Below are 21,816 nucleotides of genomic sequence, written 5' to 3'. Positions count from 1 at the left end.
GTTGCAAACGGAGCGATGTGTTTCGTGACTGCCTCGCTAATCGGGAGTTCGCTAGAGGCGGCGCGTGGGCATGGCTTTCTCTAAAGGAAAGCCATGCTCACCCCACAGTGCACGTGTGCGCCCGTGGTCGACATTTGTAGATCGGTCAGCACTGCTAATTCCATTGCTGATATCGACTGTAGTGGATATCAGTGGTCTGTACTACGAGGAAGGAACGAGAAGGGGAGAACAGAAAGGGTCGCAGTGAGAAGAAGCACTGAGTTGGCAGCTACATACGAATGTAGAGGCACGCTTTGCCTCTCGAAGAGGCAGTCCTCGATGTCACCATGATCAGTGCAGGTGAGTGACGGGGACGGAATGTATATATACAGCGAAGTTGTATGTGGTTAGGGTTTCGTGTATTTTTGTTCTCTGTCAACAAAAACTATCATCAGCAATGGCTCAAAGCCCCGTAAGGCAGAGCCTACAGGCACTCAGGAAAGTGAAGCGAACAGTGCTTACATTCTTTGAAATCACGCATGCAACATACGGAACAGCATACGTTTCAATAAAGAACAAGCTCAAAAAGAAAGAAAGAAAGAAAAAAAAAAGCATCCGAACCACATAATTGATAATAAGGCTCTCGTGACAGCAATGCGAAGCCCGTAGCGCTCCCCGCAAACGTTTTCCGCTAAAGATTACTATTGCGCAAGCTGCCACGGCGACGCCAGCGTTCGATGTGGGGTGTGATGTCCCTAAGCCTTTCGTATATGAAATAACCTGCTTAACATTTGATTTCCATTTTGTTGCAACACCGTTATGGGTGGCGGTGTACTGTCAAAATTACGATTACTCCCATTCCTATACTATTATTCGAACCATAGCACTACTACCATTACTCTAAAAACATAAGTATGTATTGCATACCACCCTCAGCAGTCGTAGTGGTAGTTTTCGACAGCTTCGCTGGTCATCCACATCTACAGAGTAGAATGGCTTGTGAATTTTTATTCGAAAGTTTGCCTTGCGGCGTAAAACACGGAAAGCATGCATGTCATGTACAAAATTGTGTTCGATGAAGTCCAACAAAGATCTATGGTTCGGACTATAGATCCACAGATGGAAGGCAAGTGGGCGGCTTGGGTGCAGCCCCGTTTTTTGCACGACTCATGAATCCAACGTGATCTATCGTATAGCGTGCAGGTCCGCAGTTTCAAGGTGAACTTCTTATATAGGGCATTCCGCCCCTCAGCGAGTTGGATATATACAGAGGTTTACGCATGGCGAATGATGGCAGCTGTTACGAAGCGAAGAGGATCGAGCCCTGGTACTGCTCCTTCGTGACCGCTCCACTACACTGCAAAAAGAGTTTTACGGCGAAAGTACAGTTTAAAGCTACCCGCCGTTATTGCTTAGCGGCTGTAGTGTTGAGCTGCTAAGCACGAGGTCGCAGGATCGAGTTCCGGCATCGGCGACCGCTTTTCGATCTGGGCGAAATGCAGTCTCGAACACCCGTGTGCTTAGATTTAGGTGCACGTTAAAGTACCCCTGGGGATCCAAATTATTCAGCGGTCCTCCACTACGGTGTGTATCATCATCAAATCGTGGTTTCAACGCGTAACCCTCCCCCCCTTCCCACCGCTTACTTTTTTAGTGGTTTCAAGGTATAAACGCGTTTGTCTAGTCCGTCAATTCGTCCGTACCGCTATGCCGAGGACGATGGCCGCCTTCAAGTCGTCTTCGTTATCGCGTCGTCGTTAGGCCAGCTTATTTTCGTCCTTTGGTTCGCACTCGCCATACGGCGAAGAAAATGTTGCCCACCATCGCTACTGTTTGTTCGCGCTGCGGACTTTGTTAGCTTGACTGCCAAATCGCGTGATATCTTTAGTTTATTATTTTTTATTTTTTTCGTCTTTGTTATCGCAATTTTCTTTTCTCGACGCTTAGCTCTATCTTACATTTCCTCCCGCCTCCCGTTTCTTGGCCTTTTGTGAGTACGTGCCGTAGCTAAAGAACATCATCATCATATATTCTCCCAAGCGGCCAGCATGCGTGGTGTTTCGAGCCAGAATGTACAGTCACATCCCTTTTGTGCAATCGAACAATAAATCAGTGCGCGACTGCTATTAGCGCGCATATGTGGATACAGTGTCGGCGCTCGTCTGGATGTTGTAATTTCGTCCGTCTTTTGGCACGCGCATAAGACGATTTAAATGCTCGGGGACTTCTGTACAGTTTCCCGCTGTTTCTCCGGTCGCTGGCAACCCTCCAAGTCGAAGCACTGTCTAAACTGTGGTATGGGGATCTTCTGCTGTAAACACATTCTCCATCACCTTTCCGTTTTTCCCCCTCTCCTAGTGCTGGCTTGTTTCCATGGGGTTATGTTGGCATAATAGGGGCAGCGGTCTGGTCTCGTACTTGGCTTGGCGCGGTGAGTGACTCGGGAAGCCAAAGCATGTATTCGATCGACAAGCGTCACTGTCTTAGTTGTTGATGATGATTCCAGGACATACCCACAAAGGTAGATTTGCGAAGGAAGGGTTGGTTGAGTGATAAGAAAACAGTGAGAAAATAGTAGCAATGTGATAGTAAGTACATTAAAAGAAGAACTTAGTTAAGACGCTGGGTTGGCGGTATACTGTCTGCTTTTTCTTCTTTTAATTCGAACATGCGTAACGCGGTCATTTCTGGCGCATAACACAGTTCCGCCTTTTCAGGTGCATTACTTAAATGACGGTAATTAGTCGAATGACAAATCGATACGCCGTGTTTATTAATTAGTATACAAGGGTGTTCGAGTAGTGAAACATTGTAATCGAATACGAATGTTCGAGAAAAATGACCTACGAATAACCGAATATTTCCAATAGGAGCTACGGAGATAGAGGTTCCTCTTAAGTATTACGGAGTGACGGAGTTAGCTTCACAGGATATATACCAAGTTGACATTTCCTAATTCCCTGAGTTTTCCAGGTTTTCCCTGAGTGCCTTTGCAAAATGGCCTGGGTGACGCAGAACTTTGTTTTATGTCAAGACGGGCTGACACCATAACGCCCAGTGCTGTCACTCTCATGTCAAACAATAAAAAAAAAAACGACGACCCAGTTTGAATAGTAAGGAGTAGTGTTTATTTTATTCAAAGAGAAAACAAAAGGGAAGGGTTAGTAAAATACACAGCGAATAAAACATATTCGAAAAAAAGTGGTAAAGCCCATTGCAAATCGAGTCGATCATTTTCAAATACCAATAAAAAGAGATGCATACAGAAGCAAATATTTTCGATATGGTCTATTTCTATCAACTGATGGCAAGCTCATTAGCATGAGACCCGAACTTTGTCACAAGTGAGGTTCTCTCAGCAGCTGCAGAGTCAACCTCAACTGTCCTGACATACTCTCAGCCCGCGCACAAGGGTTCAGTGTTGTGTTTCACTGCTTTAAAGAGTTTATTTTGGTTTCGATGAGGAACATCTGCATCTCATCGTCAGCCAACACTTCTTTTAGCTCAAGCTCCTCCAAAGAAGCAGCGGCACACTTCCTTTCCCTTTCATTCCTCAATGCGTCGGTACTTTCTGTTCTCGTCCTCCTTCCGCCACGCGCTCGCCCCACGGACAATTTGAGGCATCCTCTTAGTCAGCCGCACAGTAAACATCCGATTTTTCAGACTCCCTAGGGGCCGCGAAAACCTCTGAAAAATCGGGCAGTCCGAAAAAATGAATGCATGTCTTTTACTGCCCTTAAGGGCTCAAATCGCTAAGTATGGGCAGCTGGGCTAGCTGGTTATGATTAGCATTATGAAACATCGTTCCAGCGCACAATTGAACAAGGACGAGAAAAGAAAGACAACATGAACGCCGTACTTCAACTGAATTTTATTCATGGAAAACAGGGCTTTATGTACACAGGGGGAGGGAGTGGGGGGCTGCTAGTGCGCAGGACCACTCAAAAATATTTCCTTGGTCTAGGCAACAGTCATCAGATGTGTCAAACCAAAATAAGAAAAAAAAAGAAGAAAACTTTTCCCTCTCTTTTTTACATCACTCAGTGCAATCTTGCTCATCTCCCGCCCTACCTAGCTGATTCGACACACCCGTTTGCCCTGAAATAATCAAGTTCTTTTTTCCCGAGTACAACAGAAGGAGCACTGACGCAGTAATCGTTTTCATTGGAGATACAAAACGCTTCAAAAATTTCCCGGTTTTTCTGATTGCTATATTTGCGCAACACACGTGTTCGTTCGAAAAACGCCTTGCATGCTGGCTTGTGCGAGCAACGGCGAATGTGGTCGGCTAAATGACCAGCACCACTTAGTGATGTAGCATTCCTGCGATGCTCTAGCAAGCGTTCATTCAGACAGCGCCCGGTTTGGACAATATAGCATTTCCCGCAGGCGAGGGGAATACTATACACAACACCGACGTCACATTCAACGAGGGCTTTGGTGTGCTTTATTTGGCAGGCTGGCTTCTTCTGGGATTCGTTTACTAGGCGACACATTCGTCCCAGCTTTTCCGGTGCTGAAAACACAACACGCACCCCGCACCTGTCGCCAACCTTCTTGAGGCGGTGAGAAACCTGGTGCCAATAGGGCACTACGACAGGGCGCTTTTGCGGGCGTGCGTCTTCTTTCAGCGTGCGCCCCCCACCAACCTTTACCTCGCGAATCTGGCTCTCTACCACCGAGGCCACGATTTCTCCGTGGAACCCAGCCTTCTCCAGACGCCTTAGCTGGGCGTCGACGCTGTCACGAACTTGATGTTCGCATGACTTCTCTAGAGCAGAGCGAATGGAGTTTTTTGCTACAGCTCTTTTTACGAGCTTGGAGTGGGCGGATTGATAATTCAGAATTTGTTTTTTCGACCGTGGCTTGTACTGCCAGCACACCCGCGCTCCATGAAAAATAAGACACAAGTCGAGGTACTGGATGCGACCATCTTGCGGCAGTTCATGCGTGAACTTCATTCCAAAGGCGTTACTAGCAAAAATATCGAGAATGTTGCTTATACTATTGCCTTTATCCTGAGCATCAGTCGTATTCATTACCACGAGGTAATCGTCGACATATCTAAAGACTTTCTGCACGCCTGCGTTGTAAAGGGACGCTTGAATGCGCTTGTCAATACTTGCTAAGAAAATATCGCTTAAAAGTGGTGCTAGGCAAGAGCCGATGCACACTCTTTCTTTTTCGATAAAACAGCTGTCATTAAAAGTGATAATGGTGGATGAGAGATAAAAAGATATTAGCTCTAAAAAATTGTTGGTTGATAACCCAGTCATGTTTTGGAAGGCCACTGGTGCCATGGGTGCTCGTACTGTGACAGGATATTGTGTGTGCACGCGTGTATAATTAAGGACTACATAATGTGTCCCGTTACAACTGCCCCTTCCCACGCTCGTTAAGCTTCGCGGCAATACTTTGCGTATGCTTCATTGCGTAACAGTTCTGCATTGAGGCGAAGCTGACTTTCGGGAAACGGCATTATGCAACACGTCGTGCTTTCCGAGTTTTGAAGCCAATCGCAAGGATTACAATAGCGGAGTCGATGCCATTGCTGACAGCGGCGAATTAGGTCAATAAAAACGCGGCACCGAACGGAAAGAAGCTTAAGCGAACGTCGAAGCAGTTAGGCGTAACGTTGCCGCGGTGGTGGCTACAGCTGCCAACGGATCTGCGTGCGAGAGCGCCAGTCTGAGGCGGCAAGATAATCAAAATGGCAGCGGCGATGGCTTTGATTAAAGCCTTTTCGGACCTGCGGTCACGGCAAAAAGTACGGATGATCGGATGGCGAAGAGTTATTGCGTCCTAAGTTTATGACGTTCTTATACATTGACTGGTGTACGTGGTGGCGCCACGACGCGGTCCGAATTGTCGGGCATGTCCCAAAATTCCGGCGTCCGGAAAATCGGTCGTTGACTGTACGCTGGCAACTCCTCCACCGACGTCAAAGACGATTCGTTACGATTCCTCTCAGTTACTCGAGCCAGCATTAGCGCGACTTTAGTTCCCTTTCAATAAAACTGCAGCTAATATACATTGATAGAAGCACAAATTTCCTGGGTTTTACCTGAGTATTTCCGGACTATTCAAAATCCCTGAGAACTCCCTGTTTTACCGGTTAGTAAACACCCTGCTTCAGTATCTTCAGTGTCGTGCGTCTATACTAATGTTTTTGTATACCCCGATAACCCTGCGTATTGTGTATGCCTTTGCGTATTCGGTTTTCTGGTCCTGTTGTTCCCCGCCAACCGCTTTGCAGCGACGGTTAGGAGTAGGGGTAGATGGGAAGGGGGGGGGGGTGCGAGGCGAGCTGCTTCGTCAGGTGAGTTTACTTCATAATATTGATACGAATAATGTGATGTTGACTGCGTCAAAATAAACGCGGTGGTAGCGGTGAACACATTTTGCTATTTATATGGCTGGTACGACTTGCACTTGCCTTCAGAGGAGGCACTGAAGGAGCAATATCTTGAACTATATAGTCGTCACGTATATCGAAAACACTTGACAGCGCTATACACTCTCATAAAAGTTTGCACACTTTGGGGCTTATCTTGTCCCACAACGACAATCGTCATCCGCCTTGCTTGCGTTTCCTTTCTAGAAAACTCGACGCTCGCTACTTTCCCGTCCAGAAATCTGTGTCGCGCTGATAACGTGCAAGCCGTTCGTGGATTGGAATTACCGAGCTCGCAACATTGAAGAAAGGAAGTGCGGTCAAGACAGCTGGCGATCATTGTTGTGGGACGAGCCCCAAAGGGTGTACGTTTTTCTAAGACTGTATAGACGGGGTCGAAACGCGTAAAATAACCTGTGCGCCCGTGTTATACGCGTTTCGTCCCCGTCTCTAGCGCGGTCAAGTGTTACTGATAAGGGAATAAGTACACGGTTAGACAATTTACACAGGTAGAAGGAAATAATCGCGTAAATTTGTCTATAACTCAGACCCATACAATTTACACCCTTAATATGGGTGTAAATCAGTAAAATGTAGATTATGTGACTAAATGCACCAAAGAGAGGGAGTGAATAGTATTGTCGCGCACAGACGCCTTCGTACTCGCACTCTTATTCACTTTTAAGGGTGCGAGTTATTTTCAATCTAAGTTAGAGATGGGACGTAAAGTTATCGATAGTGTATCAGCAGCTATCTTTCCGCGATTTATTTAGCTCTTACAGAAACGTAAAGTGAATGCGTAAGAGAACGTTGTGCAGTATAGTTTTCTGCCCTTGTCAGTGGAAGTGGTGAATTGAACACCGAAGACAAGGAGTCTCTGCACCCCGCCTGCTCAGTGAATGTACGCGCTTTTTTACATATTAGTTTACAAAGGTACTACCTGCCTGCAGAAATATTTTCGCGACTAGTTACATATGGTACTGTCAAGCTAACTCACGATACCTCTGACGCGAAACGCCTTTTTGTGCTAACTGATTTGCTGTTTGCATCTCGGGCTTAAGGATTGCACATTGGCTGCTCAGTATCGCGACGTCACATTTAACTGTCTAGTACTGGCGGGGCGCCGAGGCCGTGGTCGAGTGCAGCTGTGCGGTCGATTGCACTTCGGTTTACTATCCAAAGCCGCTAGACTTACGTGGAAGAGTCAGTGAAACAATTCTTGGCCCGTAAGTCACACCGCGTCAAAAGCTCTCGCAACACTTGCTGCGATGCACTCCGGATGAACCGTGTACGCTTCGCTTCATCCGGAGTGCGCTTCATCCGTTTGTTACGCCTATATGTCGGTTTTCTACGGCGCATTCTTGATGGCACGTCGCCACATGTTGGGGGAAAAGACACGCGCACCGACTAAGGGAAGCAATCTTATTATGTGCTGCTGACCCGCATGTTGAGTACGAGGAATACCCTCAGCTACTACGACGCCTATCGACCCTCCCTTATACACTGAGAGGGGCAGCCGTAATTCAGCGACATCTGTCACGGCAAGTCAAAGCACATGACTTTCCGGCATGCGCGCGCGAGCTTTAATTGCTCACGATAAATGGCCGTTGTGAACCAGGGTATAGGCTCATGATTTATGTAAAAGGCTCTCTCTTCAAGCCTGCTGCATCCAGCGTTTACGCTTTTTGTCGTCGACGTCGCCGCGTGTGTTGTTAGCGGACTTTAGCTAGAACGTAGACGAGCTAGAGCAGGCGTACGCCGGAATACCCAAAGAAGTGTATTGGAAGGGGGGCAGCGCCTTCACAATTACCTTAGCGCGGGTGCTGGTTTCCCCTGTTAACAACGTGCTTGCCCACCCTTTAGGCAGTAAAAAATTAACTTCGATGAGAGAAAGCGTAATTGAAAACTGTGCATTAATTGTGACCAGCATGGTGCACACCGTTATAGCCGACACGAAGGTTTTACAGCGATAGCTAGATTAAATGTTCTTTATGCAGTTTGCCTGTCGTCCCTCGCAGCTACCATCGTGTTTACTTGCCGCAAAAATCTGAAAAGAAAAAGTGATTTTTTTTTCTTCAGATCGTACCCCTCAACGGTGAAGATGTCGGTCATAGGATTAAGAAGCACCTGTAAAGGCACAAATTTTTGTTTACTGTGCACGTGCGGTGACATGTTGCGTTGCTGTATACAACCGAAGTGGTAAGAACTCTTGTCAGAATATCCGACGGTATTCCACTTAGGTGCTGACGTGAACTTGCTGCCGGCGACATAACTGTCACGAAAGTTGTTTTAAGCGAAGCTTTCTTTACTTTAATTATACCGAAAGGTGGTGCATTGACGACCGCGTTTGCGCTCTCTCCGTGTTGCACTTAGGCGGGCTTCTGGCCACGGCACGGCTCTGGCGTTGCGAACGCTTATAGAAAGCCTGCAGCGTTGCCCAGAAATATTCTGTCAGCCCCTTTCTTGATTTTGGATTTCCATTCTTCTCTGTATAGACCTTTTCATAGGGCGAGGAGGAAAGGGCGCGCGGCGAGCTTTTCCTCCTCTCTGGCTTGTGCGATCCAGCGCGGCATGCTTAAAGGGACACTAAAGGTTAATATTTAGTCAACGTGTACTGTTGAAATACCGTCCCAGAAACCTTGAAACGCTTGTTTCATGCGAAGCAAAGACTTGTTTTAAGATAAGATGCGTTCTGAAGCGTTCGCGTACCGCTAGCGCAGTTCAAATCACCCGCCCTCCGATTGAGGAGTGGTAACGTCATGGTCTCATAGTGACGTCGCGCCGTCGGTGAGTAAAAGGGCGCCCGCAGACGGCGCTACGCCTTTTCTGCGCAAAACACAAACGCGCGGCCAGAAACAGAGTCAAGACAGAGCCGACAGCAGCGCGAAAGCGGAACTATGGTGGCTAGCGGAAGAGAAAGCGTGCGTCGATAAGCTGGTTCATTACTTTATGACGCCAACTTTGACGCTCATTGCAATGGACGACCCTGACAACGACACAGTGGCTCGCGATGCTGGGCTCGACTTCAGCGATTTAAGCACTGATGAACGTGACCTGCTACTGAGGGCTCGCGCTGCCGGCGTCGTTGCGTACTACTACGACGGCAACTGTATGTCATGGCTGTAGATATTCGCACATTTGTAGCTTTTCCTTCGCGAAAAATCAAATGCCGCACTCACCGCCCCGTCTTCGACCTGCAGTTGTTCTTGCGCTTCGGAGAATGCGGGCAAGACCGACGGAACAGCGCTACGGGAAAGCATTGCTTTGAAAAGTACTCCACACAACTTCAGTAAGTCGGCGTTGAACTCGCAATCCTCTGGATGAAAGTGCAGCGAGCACACTATGCGATTTTTCGGCTCTTTGTCAACGCGCTATGGCAGAGGTACGGCACTTAACCACTTCGAACGGAGAGGTTCACTCGTTGGCACACAGTGATAAGCAGCGTTAGATTCGCCGCTGCAACTGCCCTTGGCCAAGTTCCAGCGGACCGTTCGCGCATCCCGCGACATCACATGGACGTGGCATTCTCGCTGCTTGTTCCAAATGCAAGTTTCGCGAGCCAGCAGAACCAGCGCAGCACGACGCGATAACGAACCAACTGAAACTCCAAAGCGCGCGCAGCGCAGAGTCGAGCGAAAACTAAACCTTTCGACCACCCATACGAGGGTAACGTCAAAATGTTTTTTGTTAGAATCGAACAGAAGTAGACAAGTAGCATTTTCTTCCGTTTTATAACCTATTGAAATGACCTTTTTAATACGAGTAGTTAAGTACTAGTGACAAATTATGATGAGGAGCGCCTTCGTCATCGGGCTAGTACCGGAATGTCGCTGGGGGGTCTCAAATCGTGTCATGCATTTACCTCAATTTCTCTGTTACTAAAGCTCTGTTCGCGATTATATTAACGCCTTAGATGTTCTAGAGCATTGAATTATGACTTTAACTTGACTTCATATAGTAACCTTTAGTGTCCCTTTAAACGTATTGCTGTCGCGTGCTGTGGAACGATTTCGAGATGTCTTAGCTCGCACTTTGTGAAATTTACGCAAAGTCCGTTCATACAAGGCCGTCGGGGAACCAGTGCGTAACCTTCCGGTGCATCGGTAACTACAGTATGCGGAAATATCTTTTGGGGGCGCAAACATGTGACGCGCATCATCAGCCGCGATGTGTGTATGTGTAGTAAACTTTTTTGGGTGTGTCTGTTTTAGTTTAACGAAGGGAACCGGCGTCTATGTTTTGCCAGGAAATGGAAAATCTGCTCACTATCTGATCGCTTGGCGTAGGAACTGAAACGTAAGAGCGCGTGCTTGTGTACGGCCAACCTAAGGCAACCCCGCAACATGTAAGTGCCAAACGCTGTCAAATATTTGTGATATGCCGGCATCGTTATCACGCATTTCAAGTCTCGTAGACTTGAAATCAATATGATATGGCTACGCCAGCCTCCTGTATGAGGCCGATGGCGCTGCTCAACACAGCAGTCACTGCAGTTGGTGAACCAACATGATACATATGTAAGGTATGTGCTTCGGCATTGCCGTTTTTGCCCTGTAAAGACGTAATATACGAGAAGCCAGGATCGCATAAAAAGCATGCGACTTCTATTTGTGAGTACAAAATTTCCGTTATACGGGTGAGTGCGTCGTAGAGAACAGGACGAACAAAACCGAGAGAAAAAAAGAAGGGTTATCATTCTCTTTCTCGATTGAAAAAAAAAAAGGAGAGAAAACAGGCCAAGGCCGCAAGAAGACCTCGCATGGTAATGCAGCACAACGTTTATAGATCTATAAACGTTGATGTCGCGTGCTTGGACCATGCCCTATATAGAGCAGAGATACTATCTATAATGCAGCGTCGACCACTGCTTCGGACGCTCGCGCAGTTCGTAAACGGTCGCTTTGATGGACGAGTGTAATTCACCCTGTAAGGTATGCTGTTACTACTAACCAAGACTATTTTATTAATGGGTGGAAACCACGCCCACCAAACAAAGTAGTCACGCAATATAAGCTACAGCTAACAGTTCGAACGGTCGTCAAAGTATAAATGCACAACTTCTACCGTAGCAGAACGGTACCCACGCTGTTACGATCGTCGCGTATCTTTCATTGCTCCTAAACCGCAGCTTATAACCAAAGGAGCATACTGCTATATGGTCACATTAGTGAATGGAATTTCCAAAAGTACACAATTGATCTCCGAGGCTGATCGTATAAGCTCAAACACGTGCGCACGCATGGCGCTGCGTGCTCCGTCCGCCTCAACGCCAGCAGAAAGTCCGGCCATGCCGACTTCAACCAATTCAGTACGTCTCACAGAACCGCTTTCTACGTAGGAGACGCCACGTCACACTAAACAGACCAAACAAACACCAGAATACAGCGCCGAGCGTTGATTTCTGTACCTGACGGAGCGCTCGCCCAAGCCAGCATGCCGACTGCCCATAGATGGCGCCACTGCGTATGCAATATGCAATATTTCATTTTTCTAGCTTTCCTTGCTCTGCTCGAATAGGTAGGCAGTAGAGCCAGGTAGATGCGTCATCCTGGCTTGGGCGTGGTTGCCACGTGCACCCGATGCAGAGGGTTGGCCACATCATCATCATCGTGGTGGCGCCCATGAAAAAACGGTCCATAATCTGAACTAGCTGCTTTCTGCAATCATGAACTTTTCCTCTCTTGTGTTTTATTTTGTTACTTTATTATCTGTTGTAAATGTATCTCGGACAGGCGACATCTGTGCCGTGAGGCGTTTTTTTTTTCCTTTTTCTTTTTTTTTTTTACCCTGACGGAAGTCGAGTAACAGTTGATTCCGTTACGTCCCGTTTTCAACTGTGGCAGAAAGCGATGAGGGAGGGGCGACGTTCTCCCTGCGTACAGACAAGGCAGGTGCTTTTCAACAGCCACACGGCGGTCGGAGGTGAGCAAGCTTGCCTGCGGTATATTTTGTGACTTGTGTAGTGAGCGTCAGGGAGTTAACGTCGTGAAATTACCGGGATTTTTTTTTTTTCGCGACGTCAGCTTAGCAGAGCAGAAGTCACTGGGTCGCACGGACACGGACAACGCAGAGAGATCACGCGTCTCCTCCGGAAGCGGTGTTCGTCTCGTCCTCCTCGTTCCTTTTTCACGTACTTTTCGTCGCAGCGCCGTTCGTTCCAGGCCGTCTGCTCGTCGTCTCGAGTCACGTGGATGCCGCACCGGCTGGGAGGACCTCGTTGCAACAGTGAAACACAAGTTGGTTCGTCTGTGTAAACAAAACGCGCGCTTTCACATCCATGCGCTGTGGACGAAAACGAGCAAGCAAGCTTGCTACCGCCGTACTTAGTTTTTCTCTCGCAGCGAAACAACCACAGGTTGGCGATTCGAGTCGGTAGACTATACCCTCGCTCTGCTTCGACCCGTGACAATGATCGCCGAGGCGTTCTTCTTGGTGTTGTTACTGGCACTGACTATTTCATTTTTATGCGATGTCTTGCTTGTACGTTACTTGTTGTATCGCCTACTTGGGCCGGAGCCCCGCATGCCTGGCACGAGTGGAACCCCCGATAAGAGCGACCACCGGCCGGACGAATACCGTACGCGACCATACTTGATTGGCACATTTTTACTGTGACGCAATGTCCGAGTCTTCAAAACGCGGTGGCAGAACTCCAGCGTGTTGCCGTGCTATATGCGTTTGTGTGATACCTTGCATCGTCGGTTAGGCCGACGTGAGGCGTGTACTAGTTCCCGCATTGAATGACTCTGATTGGACTATTGTGTGCTGCAGATGTTTCGAACGCTCTGACTGTGTGTATACTGTGAATCACGTTTTTGATATGCGATGGCAAGCTGTACGCACGAACTACTTGAATGTTTCACTCCTTTCGTGTTTGTTCCTTTCTTTGTTTCACATGCCTTCTTCTTTCTTGTTGCTTCTGACGGCAGTTATGAATTGAAAATGAGTGTGATGTGTCCGTATAGTTCGCAACAAGTTGTTATTGAGCGCATGCTCTGTAGTGGATCCAGACCGACTATAGTCTACTATAGTTGCGCATGTGCCGCCGTGCCCGTTGCTTTTGCCGCTCGGCTGATCGCTCAATCTCTCGAACCTAATTCCGCACTGCGTCTTCTCTGCATCACGACAAGGTATGCAGTGAAGACGTAAAAAAAATGAAGCAAAGCCGTGGGGATCCAAATTTAGCTTTACCGTGAATAACAGTTGCGAGCTTTGAAAGCGGAGAATGAACGCGTCCGTTCGTTCGCGCACAATTCGTTCGCATCTGTGCTGCCGTGTCGAGGCTCATGGCGTCAGAGGCGCGCCGCTCGGAGCCGGGGACAGAGAGTGACTGCGTTCGCTCGCATACACAACGACCCAGTAAAGCTAGGGACGTCGCCCGGACTGCGCAGAGTGATGCGCGGGAGCTGAAGGAAGGTGATTGCTCCAGCATGGTTGGGTGTAAGACAGTGAGGGACTGCACTGGACCGGATGCGTGCTTTTCGAAAAAAAAGATCACGAAGGAAATAGCGTATGAGCCGGGAAAGACTGGTTGATTGATGGGTCGTAACGTCTCAAAGCAACGCAAGGACCATCGGGTATGCAACGTATAGGGGAATGCTTTGGCATAAAAGCTACCGCTCAATTTTCTTCGGTGCTCAAGAAAACAGGATATTGGTTTCATTTCACATTGTGTCATCAGTTTATTCACTTTAATCTTGAAGAGGCCCAAGACATAATTTTTGTCATCGTTTCCAGTTCCGTCGCATTTAGTCAATCAACCGATAAGACATTTTTTGCATCGTTTTTGAAGCTGCACCGAGGCTTTATGATGTCCGAATGGCTACTTAGCTGTGCTTGTTTGGATCTGTCTTTCTTTCTTATTTGTAATGGCGTTGTCATTGGGGACGTGAAAAAATAAACATAATAGACAAAGAAGCTCCAGTTTGTGTACACTAGGGACAGTTTTCAAAAATGAATTGCGAACCACAGTCCCGTCCGTCGTTGCACTGCACCATCTGCTCGGAAAACGAAAATAAATAAATGAAAGCAGCTGTCGCTGGCGATGCAGGTGATGGGAGTCGGATCACGTCACGTTTCCGTCCCCGCCAGCTGCCAGTGCTTGCGACGTTAATTCTGTACTTCAGAAATGTGTTGCTCAAAGCGATGCGCGCTCCAGTGGCAGTCTCTAGACCAGACCTCCTACGGCTTAATGCGACCGTACTTAAATACCACGACTGATGGTAATTTAGCCAGTTTTAGCGGCGCCGGAACGACTTTTGTGTCTGCTCAGTTTTCGCGCTTGACGGACGGTGCCGCGTTGAACGAGTACCTGCGGTGCTATCTTGCGTGTTTCGAAAGCAGGTGAGTTTCGGCGATAGCCGAGCTTTATGCCCGAAAGGGCGTATTTGTTATTGTTTCCGGAGCTTGTAATCTGGCCAGCAGAAAGATAGTAATGTCCAGAATTAGGTCACAGTAACGCACTATGTAGCGGAAGACATTTGGTAGCGCAAATATCGTGCGTTTTAGGTCGGCTGCTTTTATAGAGCATATGTAATTATGGTTACACTGCTAACCTTGAATCCCAGGTATACTTTTAAGACTAAATTAAGGTGCGAATTCAGTTATATTCCGGAGCTCAACGAGTGTACCAGTACTATGCTTTTTGTTGGTGTGTCTTTTTATATCTTGCATGAAATATTTACCCTTGGGTGTGGATAGGTTTGATCAAGTATAAAGCGCTACGCGTGGTGGTCGCTTATTTGCCGTATATATAAGTGCTGGAATGACGGAAGTAACAAAAAAGAAGGAAAGAAACTTCTTTCAGGTTTTACTCCTTTGTTACTGGACAAGTCCTCTGTAAAAGGCCCAATCATGCGTAGCTTGCCCTTGCGTTATTCGAATTGTTTCTTAGTGACGTTCCATTACACGCCCAACGATAGTACCAAGCCAGGCCATTCTAAAGAGTGTGCAGTGCCACATTTCTCGTTCAAATCGGGAAACTAAACTTCCGAAAATGGTGTCAGAGCCACTTTTCTACCATGTCATATATAACAGAAAAATGGCGCTGGTACTGTCATCGAGACAACAAGGCAATATGTGTCACGGGGTGCATATACAATGTAACACGCATGGCGTTGTCGTCAATTCACGTGCCTGCGCATGGTTTACTAATGCCATTGCATTTGCTGATCACAATCACAAAAGAAGTAACAATGATCATCAGCTGCCTTCAGCACGGCTTGAAATTCATTCATCTGTTCGTAACCGCGACGCAGGTCCGGAGGCCGACAAATAAACGGGCGCTAGCTAGACCCAGTCCATGTGTAAACGAGCAAGCGCCACTAGTTTTTGACGTGCGCGAGCTGTTTGGCAATTCTCCGCATTGCGTCGCAGATGTAAAGAGAAAAAGAACGAGAGTAATTGTGTGCACTGACAAATTGCAAGGTGTAGACTGATACAGGCGAGCGCCTGACGGACGTGCGCAAAAAAAAAAAAAAAAGCAACATGGAAAGCCTTGTTACCTTTTTTTTGCGCACTCTAACGCTACGCGGTGGCTACACTACACCCTCTTTTTTTTTTTTTTTCTTGGTCTTCGGCAATCATGAACGCCGGGCGCGCAAGGAAGTTGGGCTACTTGAGCATGCTTGAGCCGCCATCGACGGAGACGTGACGACGCGCGGAACAATCCGAGAGATAACAAGCGATGCAAGAAGCGCTGTCGCGAAAGGAGAGAGAAATAATAAAAATAAGTAAAAGAAAGGACTCAAATAAGGAAAAGAACGAGAGAAAGAAAATCTCTACCGTCAAGTGGTTGCTGTCGTCGCGGCCAGCCGCCCGCTATTTTGCCGCTCGCTACAAAATAGCGCGTCGGTGTAATCACATTTCTCCGCTCGGTGTATAACGCAAGCTCGGCTTTCGGACCCGCATTTCGACACCCTAAGCCGAAGTTAGTGGAGGGAACGTCTGAGAGAGAGTGAGAGAGAGAGAGAGTGCGTGGTGTGTTTGAAGAGACTTGGCCTTCGGCAGCAGACGGCCACAGCTGACGTAGGACGCCGCGCAGGCGGCTACCGTCGCAGGTAAAACGCGACGGCTGCTATACCGACGGCGTCCAGGCTTGCCGCAGCTATAGGGACTGCTGAACGCGCCGTTGCCCAGCCATGGCGGCTGGCTATGCGGTCATGCGCAAGAACGGGGTGGACTCGGCCCGTAGCTGGCTGGTGGCGGTCAGCTGCTGCTGGATCAACTTCTTCTCGGCCCTCATGTACAAGTCGAGCGGCGTCGTCTACATGGGCGTGCTGCAGACACTCAACGTGTCCCGGGAGGAGGCATCGTGGCCACTCACGCTGCTCGCCGTCTTCATCTTTACGACCGGTAGATATGCACGAGCTCGCATTGCTCCGATAAGATTTTGCAAAATGATGAATTTCCGGGATTCAGTGCTGTTTCTTCTGCGTACGCAACCGGGAAAGGGTGCACTTTGTTTTCTTTTGTCGCATTCGTACCCGTGTTGTTATTTTTTCCGCATCCGTATTTCGACGTGGTAACTGCTCCCTAAACTTTAACTGCACTTCCATAATATTTGGTTCGCAGTGGTCATCTATTCTACACGTTCCTTTCTTTTTTTCGTCGTACTTTCCATGTGCTATCCTTATTGATCCCCCCTTATTGATTTGTTACAAAACTTAATCTTAAAGCCTTGGAGTTCAAAGGCCTATGGTAGTTGTCAACCAATCAATCGATCGGAGTTTATTTAACAGGCATAGGCTGGATGGTCAGGTGGGCTAACAGCCGCGATTTAAACTTGACCGGGCCGAGACGAAAATGCATCACGAATATCCGTCGGTCGCAACCCTTGGGAATCTGCGCATCTCCGAGACAGTGCTTGTCGACGGGAACGGATTAGGTTTCCGACGGCACACGCGACATGTTTTTCGCTTTGCAGACGTCGGTGTCACACCGACGAAATCTTCTGCAGACTCTCTGAATACCTGGCGCTCGTGTGCCTTTCCAGCTCCTGTTGCAGGCGTTCTCGCCCTGTACATCGACATCTGGAAAATCTCGCTGTGCGGATGCCTCCTCTCGTCGATCGCGGTGTGCCTCTGTTTCTGGGCCAACAGTGTGATCCACCTCATTGTCTGCCTGGGTGTCGTGCAAGGTATACATAACACGTTGTCTTTCGGCTGAAGCAACTCTGTTTCGCGTGCGCATTCCGAGATGGTCCGGTCAGTGAGAGACTCTTTTTTTTTTTTTGTTCTGTTTCAAGGTTTCGCTCTCGGTCTGCTCACGCTGCACAATGTGATCATCAATCAGCACTTCGAGAGGCACCGGGCCACGGCTTCCGGGATCAGCTATGCGGGTCCCACGTTCGCCTCCATCGTTTACCCTCCGCTCGTCCAGCTGCTGTTCGAGCAGTACGGACTGCGCGGCTCGCTGTTGCTCTTCGGCGGCATCATGATGCACGCCGCGGCCGGTGCCTTCTTGCAAATGGAGCCGAACCCGCGGAAGGCGTTGTCGTCGTACAGGGTCGTTCCGCGGGACCCTTTGCCGGAAGACGCCGAGCGCTCGAAGCACCAGCTCGACGGTGCCGATAAACTCAAGGACGAAGAAACGCCGGCACTGAATCCACCCGACTGCGGTGCCGACTTCCAGCGTGGCACCTCGGCGTCGGACACGGCCGTGCGGGTGGAGACGGGTTGGAGGCGTCTCGCGGATGTCCCGAATATGCAGCGCAACGTGTCGGTGCTACTGGAGCCCATGTTCTACCTGATCTGCGCCTCGTTCGCCGCGGTGCTGTTCACCATGACCACGTACCTGACCGTCGTAGTGGACTTCGCCGTGGACAACGGCGTGTCTCGGATAAACGCCGTGCTGCTCATCTCGGCCTACTCGGTGGCCGACCTGGTGGCCCGCTTGGGCTCCGGCTGGATCTCGGACCGCGGTTTCGTGAGCCGGGGCAACATGATGGCCCTGAATTTTCTCGTGGGTGGTCTGTCGCTGTTCGCCATGCCTGTGTTCACGACGTACTCCGGGCAGGTGGCCATGGCCGTGGTGTACGGTTGGGCCACGGGCTGCACCATGATCCTGGTGTCGGTGCTGCTCACCGAGCACATCGGGCTGGACCGGCTGCCGGTCTCCTTCGGCGTCACGTCGTTCGTCGCGGGGGCGCTGTGCCTTTCCAGGCCTCCGCTCATCGGTAAGGCTCGGTGCGGTCGGCTTGGCTGGTCTCTCGTCGTCGAGTATAGGCGATCTGTGGATGCAAGTGAAATTGTCAGAACAACAACGTGCATGAGTGTCATTTGTTACCGCTTCCGTCAGTGTTCGCCATTATTACCGCTTCAAAGTGTCCGTGAATGAGTAATCTGAATCTTATATCAGCGAAAATCTTAGTCTTGCTAGGTAGTTCAGCTAACTATTTGCCGCTCTCAAATGATTTTTCTTTCCAATTGGCGCTATAGACAATCAGTTACCTTTCAACTTATCCCAGGGCTCATCTCCACGTCTTCTTATTCGTGAATAGAACACAATCAATCACTCAATCCGCCACGCACTGTGTACTACTCAGCCGGACGGCAGAACGTATGGCTGCTTTCAAAGAAGGTAAATTCCGGAAGCTTCGTGGCAGTCTTGATTTATAAGTCGAATGCTCAAGACTCAGACAGAGGACAGTTTGTTTTTCCTCTTTGGCAGCAAGCTGAAGGAGGCCCTCCAGCTTCTCCCAATCAAAAAAAAAAAAAAAAAAAAAAAGAAAGGGGACTACCCTAAAAATATGACAGAAAGCTTGTTTGTCACGGCGGTGATTTCATTAGCCGCCGCGTTTTTGGCACAACTTCTTCCCTCACGGAACTGCTGCCAAACTTTGCACCGAAAGACGCTGCGACAGACTCCTAATTTACTTAGTCCCTACTTTCTGGAACTATACGCTAAAATCCATTTAGCCGCAGTCTCCTGCGTTACTGCATTCGTCGGTAGGTACGCTCTTCGGTCACTGTAATTTGACGGGTATGACAGTTTGTGGCAGTGCGTACTAGAAAAGTTGGTAGCGTCGGTGACGCGAACCTAAGAGTAAGCGAATACAGCTGCGGTGGAAATAGAAGCATGGATTAATTGTATTCGCTACGCATATACGTGTACATAGAGGTCGCCACTGACTGAAGGAAAGTGTCATGTCGAACGAGATAAGTTCACCGCTCTATCATCATCGGGCGAACGAAGTCCAAAAACAGGCAATTCTCTTATTGCTCATAAACTATCTCTTGCGCCCTGGTACTTTATGTGCATTCCAATTACCTCATCTATAACCACTTCTTATGTTGCTTAGCACATGTATATAAATTTGGTTGTAGAGCGGGGATACATATTACTTTCCTTCGGAAGAGGCAATAGGTGCCTCACCCTGCGTTTATTTGATGCCACGGATATCGTAGTAGAATTAAAACCTGGATAACGTATATCACAATTAGTTTACATTGTGTCACGTCCACGCATTTGTTATCAATTGGGGGAATTTTACCACTATCGCCTCGTCCACTTTTGTAAAATAAGTGGTTTATGCTCTTTTAGCTTGCGTTTTGCATTATGTTCATTTGTACATTGCAAGAGATTCATTAGCTACGGCTTCCGCGTTCACGTTTATTATTGATATGAGTAAGGGGGAAAGCAGTCGCACTATATAGCGTGTGAAACTCGTACATAACAAATTACAGTTTTATCAGTGTCGGTAACATTAATCGGTAGAATTCAGTGCCCTCTCTTCAAAGGACTGCTGACGCCGACGCTTCAAACCTGTGATTCCCATCAGACGCATTGCCCCAGCTTTGCCCGAGCGCGCTCCACTGTGGCAGGGTAGTCAAGAGGAACCAAGGGTACATTCGACTGGTCACTTTCGACTGCTCTCGCCGTGCCGTTTACATTCAGCTGATCGAGATCGACTGCTCATAACGCATTCGTCTGGTTCGTTCCGAGCACCGTGCTCCGTGCAGCTCAGAACACTCGGAGGTGCTCTCGCCTTCGACCTCGGGAGCGCGACCGAGATGATCCAACACCACCTAGATAGCACAAGGCATGTTCACTACGTCACGCAGCTGGTCCAGAATTTTCATTGCCAAGGCTGGCGTGACGAAAGCGGTGACGTCAAAATCACTGTTGCCTACTCGGGAGCAGCCCCATTAGGTTCTATGGCAGTCAGGCCACTATAGCATAACGTCAGGCATCGGAGTGAAAAGGCCTTGTCCTATCTAGGTGGTGTTGGATGATCCGGCAGAATTCCGGTCACGTGTCTTCTCCGGTTGCACTGGGAGCAGCTGAACGTTCGGCTAGGGGCATGATTTCCCTGACTCCAATGTCGCCCGCAAGCCGTGGGGTAACGCGGTGGTAGCCAGTCGAATGCACCATAAAGCTGTTCATAGCTCAAACCTGGAATTGAGTCAAAAGCGGTCTACGGCTTGAGCATGGTGCCGGTTCACGCGACTTGGTGTACGCACGGCGTCCCATCGCGCGCTGTTGCCGTTACAGGTCACTACCGAGACGGGTCCGGCGACTACGAAGGCCTCTTCCACGTCGTCGGCGGCTTCTCGCTCTCTCTAGCGCTTCTCTGGTTCGTCGCTACCACAGCGCTCCGTTTCCGGCAGCGGCGGAAGTGACGTGCAGGAAACCGCTTCTTGCATTTGATAACGGACCGAAGCGCCACGTATACTTGCACGACCACGGCATCCTGAAAACGCGGGTGTTCGTTATCCGGCATCCAGCAGACGCAACGTGGCTTGCGGATTTGAACCTTCCGTGTGTGTGCCTTGTAGGTGCTGCCCAAAGCTCTGGGCCATTCCGATGTCACAAGTGCCGCTTGTGTCTGGGCGTGCCGTGTGCGATGAACGGGAGACGAAAGAAGTGCGTGATGCACGGCTGTGGTTTAAGGGAAACGAGAAGAGAGGTGTCATATACTTATTTCTACGCTGCATCTGCTGAGAGTAGATGTTTGTAGTGTTGAAACAGCAGTTCGTTGTAGTGCAAGTAGCGACTCGGTGTCTTCTCCGCTTGCGGTGAAAATGAATCCGGCCACTCGAACGCGCGGTTGTATACGCAAGTCGGCTGTCTTTTATTGTTTTGTTTTTTATTCACTGTGAAATAACTGTTGGTGACCCTTGCCGTTGGAACAAAGGTAACGTTGTCTCCAAAACCTGTGAACTGCATGGGAAACAAATATTTTTTTTTCTCTCCTTGATGTTACAAGGGTGCCATTCTCGTTAAGGAAAAATGTACTGTAGACTGGGTGCAGTGTATACGGTGTCACGGCACGGAACACAACAAATGCAGTGTTTGCCAAAATTTTCAAAAACGCCGAACGAAGTGACAAGAGCGGTCGCAAAGCGAAGCTCAAGAGATAGGAATGAACACTTTGCCTCTACTTCTTGACCGTTGCAACCTGTCACTTTGCAGCATATCATGGTCATCAGAACACTTCCCGG

The 21,816-nt window shown here is 48.7% G+C and overlaps 1 protein-coding gene across 5 annotated transcripts in view; it reads left to right on the top strand.

Annotated features, from left to right (window-relative positions):
• The window catches only part of LOC142579262 (uncharacterized), a 73,342-nt gene that overhangs the window by 31,278 nt on the left and 20,248 nt on the right, over positions 1-21,816 (top strand). For 3 of the 5 annotated variants that reach the window (XM_075689296.1, XM_075689292.1, XM_075689293.1), the window contains exons 2-4: positions 16,416-16,726; positions 17,367-17,510; positions 17,619-18,548. In XM_075689296.1, coding sequence (XP_075545411.1) covers positions 16,513-16,726; positions 17,367-17,510; positions 17,619-18,548 — 1,288 coding nt within the window. In that variant the 5' untranslated portion in view covers positions 16,416-16,512. Of the gene's footprint in view, positions 1-12,254; positions 12,296-14,464; positions 14,717-16,415; positions 16,727-17,366; positions 17,511-17,618; positions 18,549-21,816 lie in introns of those variants that run through there. The other 2 variants (XM_075689295.1, XM_075689294.1) reach the window with 2 other exon arrangements.

The sequence above is a fragment of the Dermacentor variabilis genome, chromosome 4 (assembly GCF_050947875.1).
Source record: "Dermacentor variabilis isolate Ectoservices chromosome 4, ASM5094787v1, whole genome shotgun sequence".
NCBI classification, from domain to species: Eukaryota; Metazoa; Arthropoda; class Arachnida; order Ixodida; family Ixodidae; genus Dermacentor; species Dermacentor variabilis.
This window is presented reverse-complemented; position numbering and strand designations above follow the sequence as displayed.